Source organism: Poecilia reticulata, chromosome 3 (assembly GCF_904066995.2).
Source record: "Poecilia reticulata chromosome 3, P_reticulata-male-v2, whole genome shotgun sequence".
Classification (NCBI taxonomy): domain Eukaryota; kingdom Metazoa; phylum Chordata; class Actinopteri; order Cyprinodontiformes; family Poeciliidae; genus Poecilia; species Poecilia reticulata.
In genome coordinates, this window is record NC_088832.1 from 3,739,841 (window position 1) to 3,744,840 (window position 5,000).

General features: G+C 41.3%; 2 protein-coding genes across 3 annotated transcripts in view; one reads left to right on the forward strand and one right to left on the reverse strand.

The window, feature by feature from the left end:
* bnc1 (basonuclin zinc finger protein 1) overlaps window positions 1–3,311 on the reverse strand; it is a 17,658-nt gene extending 14,347 nt beyond the window's left edge. The window contains exon 1 of one of the 2 annotated variants that reach the window (XM_008405035.3): window positions 2,956–3,311. In XM_008405035.3, the coding sequence (XP_008403257.1) occupies window positions 2,956–2,970 (15 nt within the window). In that variant the 5' untranslated portion in view covers window positions 2,971–3,311. Of the gene's footprint in view, window positions 1–550; window positions 951–2,955 lie in introns of those variants that run through there. The other variant, XM_008405036.3, reaches the window with a different exon arrangement.
* The window catches only part of rwdd3 (RWD domain containing 3), a 35,273-nt gene that overhangs the window by 22,115 nt on the left and 8,158 nt on the right, over window positions 1–5,000 (forward strand). The window contains exon 4 of the mRNA XM_081604946.1: window positions 2,051–2,151. Coding sequence (XP_081461072.1) covers window positions 2,051–2,119 — 69 coding nt within the window. The 3' untranslated portion in view covers window positions 2,120–2,151. The remainder of the gene's footprint in view (window positions 1–2,050; window positions 2,152–5,000) is intronic.

The following is a 5,000-nucleotide window of genomic DNA, read 5'->3' on the forward strand; positions in this document are numbered from 1 at the left end:
CCACTGCATAAAAAATAATTATATGATTAAAAGAAAAAAAAGAAACAATGCTTTCAGAAACATAATTACCATCCTTTAAATGAGACGTGGAACTTGCCACCAGAAATTTACAGTATGAAATGTGAAGTGCAGCTGAAGTCAAGTTGTATTTCATTCTACTTTTGTCACATTTAGGATGCCGTAATAAAAACCAGCCACTTCACTGCAACCGTTTTAATTTATATACATAAAAAGTCATTCATCCTATCTGTCTCTAATTTGCATAACAACTACATTAAAAAATGAGGAAAGAAAAACCATCTAATACTGTGATGGTAGCCAAAAAGATAAAAAAGGAAAATAAAGAGAAGAAGACAAAACCAGTGAAAGCATGGGCAGCAGCAAGTAGTGACAGGCTCCATCTATGCCTGTTAAGAGTCCATGCAGCCTAAAGACAGCGTGAAAAACTCATTATTTCAAACTCATCCTGCAGTCAATCACAAGCCGACACGCACAAATTAATCTCTACATGTTCCACAACCAAAACAGACAAAACACAGCCCAGGTTTACCTGAAGATCCATGAGGAAAACACTGGCCTCTGTACAGAAACAAGTTTGAAGGAGACAAAAATGTGAGCGTGAGGATGGAGGAAGCAAGCCAAAGTTTGGATGGCTCTCTGGTGTTGGTTGCTTGCCGTTAGGAACGCGGAGGGAGTGTTTGGCTCAGAGAGAGAGTAAATGAGGGGAACATGTTAGTACACTGAGTCTGATAGAGTTTGGCTTCCAGCTACGCTCTGATTAATATCAGATCTCCCCTCTCTGCGCCTGCCTCTTGACGATCTTGTCACATCTGGCTGACAAATCCTTACAAGCCTTTTGGTGGCAGCGTAGAGCATATGCAACGAATGGGCATACACACACACACACACACACACACACACACGGGCATGCGCGCACACACACACACACACACCCCCACCCCCACACACGCACACACACCCCCACACACGCACACACACCCCCACACACGCACACACGCACGCACACACACACACACGCACACACAAACCCCCCCCCCACACACACACACACGCGCACACACCCCCACCCACACACACACACACGCAGTGTGGAGCTTGGTGTGTGGGTTTTGGGGGTGTTACAAAGTTAGTCTGGGGCCAGCAGGGGCAGATCACAGCTCAAGGAGACGCTCAAGGGGGTAAAGGCTGGAGCAAATATGCTCCCAGCCCCCCCACCACCCCTCTCAGACGAAACATCACAAAGCTAATGTAGCTGATGAAGTTCACACTGACATCGGCCACTTCGCTGTTTCACACCAACAGAACCTACGTAGAAGGCACAAAGCAAGGATCATCTCCATCTGAATGAACACGGGCCGCAAGTTTGAGTCCTTCTCTAGGTCTCTCTCCTTTATGGCCATAAAAGACTACAGCAGAAAAGAAGACTCATTCTCAGAAAATAGTGATATTAAAAGTAGTAAATAAAAGCTGGAAAGAGTGAGATCACAGCAGGAATAAAAGATGGGAGGCAGCTGTAGCAACATTTCACACACATATAAAGATTGTGTGAACTGGAGCAAAATTAAACTTTCACTCATCAAAGTGGGAAAGCCAGCCTGGTGACCAGAATGCATTTTGCTTTTCTTGTATTTTTATGATTTTGGAGGTCAAAGGGATATCACAGAAATTCTGTAAAATAATAAGTATTCCTTCACTTTCATTTGGCATGTTGAAAATAATGTAAAGAAAAAATATTATATCTTTATGACATTTCCAAATAAAATGTTTTAAAAATGAAGCATATCTGTAATTTAAATTATAATATTTTAAATTTGTAATTGAAGAATTAAAAGTGTTTTGGGAGAAGTCAAAGAAAGAATATTTTATTTTAAGTGATCATTCCAACGTTTTTTTTCAAAAATCTTTGTTCTGATTTGCACTGATCTGACAGCGAACGTACATGCATATAAGCAGAGTCTCACTATGACGCCGATAACTCAGAGATGTTGTATCATGTCTGCATTCAAACATTTTAAACACATTCCAACAGGCTGCGCTCAGTGGCCAGGAGGCAACAGGAGGTCCAGTGGCTCTGCTTCCCCAACTGCAGGCCGACTGAGAGACGATCTGGAGGGTAACGACCAGACCCAGGTAACAAGTCTGTGTGTTACACTCCTCTATCTTACAAAAAAAGATTCCTTTTCAACAGTAAGTCTGTAAACACCGACCTGAACTGGTGCTAACCATAGAACATTGCCATATTCCCCTACTAAAGAAACACATAACTACAAAATCATGTATTACACATTTAGTGAATGAATGAATGGAAAATACAGAGCAGAGAGAGTAGATTAAATTTAGTCAGAGACAAAAAAAGAAATTATTGTCCTGCTTCTTTCTGTCATGTTTGGTTATTTAACAGTTTTTTCAACAAAATGTCGGCAAGCTGAACCCAATCTGCACATAACTACTCATCTTATTTTTTATGTCTCTTTCTGGTATCTACAATTTTACAAAAATAAGAGCATCTACCACAGAAAGAATTGAGCATTTTTAAAGATTTTAAAAATGAAGTCCTCAAAGTGAGCTGCATCAGATACTCCCTTCTTTTTATTCTTTTCTAGTTAGAGAAGCCCCAATTAAGCTGCTCATTTTAAGGAAGCATTTGATATTTGATAAGTTGGCATAAGAACAAGTTTTTAATAAATAAGATTCTTTGTAAAGAACCAAAACTGAGTTCCACACTGATGTCCAAATAATGTGCAGTAGAACACCTCCCCAGGATCGCTGACAGATATAAAATCATCTGATACAAAATGTTCAGATTTTTCCTGAAACCTGTCCAGACGACACCTTCCAGTTTTAATCTCAAGCAAATCCTGATCATGTGTGCAGGCATATTGAGAAGTGCCAGAACTGACAGAAAGTGTAAATGAAAAGCAGTTCGTCTCTTACCTCGGCCATTGTCATTTAGAGGGATGTTTCCAAGGATACGGAGGAGTTTGCCATTCTCTGAGAGTTCCACAAAACAACTATCTCCAACTCTCCTGTCCGCACAAGTACGGAAGCAAAAGAGCAGCGTCTCCTTCAGCAACAGACACACACGCTCCCTTCTTCTCTCATAAGAACATACACACCCTCATGCACGCATACACAGCATGCCCAAAAAAAAAAGTCACTATGCTTTATTCTGGAAGCACAGATGCACATGTGCCGTCTCTGCGTTTCGCCCCTAATGTTGCAGTGGACTCCCACTAAACTACTCGAGATGTTTTGCGTGTGCATGGGTGTGTGTGTGTGTGTGTGTGTGTGTGTGTATGTTGAAACTGGGCACAGGGGATTGGAATGAGATCCTCCCACTCAGCATTCTCACCTCAGGAGCTGCCTGCTCCCTCCCTAGCCTACACAGAATACACACACAACTGTACACGCACAGAGGTGTGTGTGTCCTTTCACGCGCACAGACTCAGACATGTCTACCCCCTCCGAGTCACAGGGCAGTCCCCTCACAGCTGGCTGGAAGAGGGCATGACACTCATCTTTCACAGAGATTTGATCAAAAGGAATCACAAAGGCTAGAGGCTCTCCTAATGCAGCCAGGGGAGACCCCCCCCCCCCCCCAGCCCCCTCCCTTGCCCCCTCTCTCTGAGTAATGCCCTAAATCAACGCTGCCCCTCTCAATGCACACAGCCCAGTGTGTGTGCCTGCGTTCACCTTAACACAGCTCTGTGAAGAGACTCCGTAACAAGTTATGCCTTGTGCCGTCAGGAATGTGTAGGTGTCTGTGCTGAGCATTTTTAAGCAAGAGGGGGACTTCACACATTACACACACTCCATCTCTTATCTTTAAGAAAATGTGAGCAGCCCAGTCTGCTTTTGGAACTGGGAAAATGATGTTGTCATATATTGTCATGAATAACCAAAACACTTCAGCAACTGTTAGCGAATCAAAGAAAAAGTTTAACAATAAAAACCAACAGACAAAAAACAACAGATAAAAAATGTTTAATACATTTTCATATATAAAAAACTACAGTATCCATGGTAACAATTAGGTTTTCTATTTGATGGGCTGTGATGTGGAGCATGTTACAGAGCACATTCATAAATGATGACATTCTAGCTGCATGTTTGTCACATAACCAAACTGTAATAATAGTATAATTATCTGAATTAATATATAATTCAATACTGAATCATTATTCCTCCTAAAATAAAAAAGTGAGCAATTAAAGGTGGAAAGTGACTGTGGGTCTGGATGGCAGGGTTGTGGTGTGGAGTTTTGCTGGACATGAACATGTTGAGTGAAACTGAGAACTTTGAACTGAATCAAACTATTTTTATATTACAAACCAGAATGAGTGCGGCTCGTCCTGACAGCAACAAACAGCAGTCTATTTGGAGGTGAATGACAAAGGTTTACTACCCTTCTTAGCGTGAACATTGGGGGGCGTGTACTCGTTTATGTTACCTTTTCAGGTCCTTTTTGCTATCTTCTCTAATCTCCTACAGACCGATGAGCCTTGTGGAGGCCAGAGCCTGGTTCTAATGTGGTGGACCCTTTGATAAATTTAAGTTTTAGCACACAGTTCAAGAACTTGACTTTAATGACTTAACAATATAAACTGCAGAGTTCATGGTCAACCATGAACACTAAAGGATTAAGACGGTTTCTTTTTGGTTTACTTTTGTTCTTACCAAATGCTCTGCAGTGACAGGCACAGGAAACTGCACCTTAATGCAGACGTGTAGTCAGCTGAGCTTAAACAAAATCAGGATTTAATTAAACAGGAACACCAACCCTAACTAACCAATGTTTTATCATAAAGAAAATCTGGAAAGTCAGTTTCTGCTTCCTGAACAGGACCTTAACTGATTCCACCATAAATTATCCTGAAGATTCAATGTTCTTCTTCCTCTAAACTGTGAAGTAAAACTAAAGTAATATAATGTATTAGAGTCTGATTCCTTAATAGCAAGGATATTGTTTTACTTTCTTA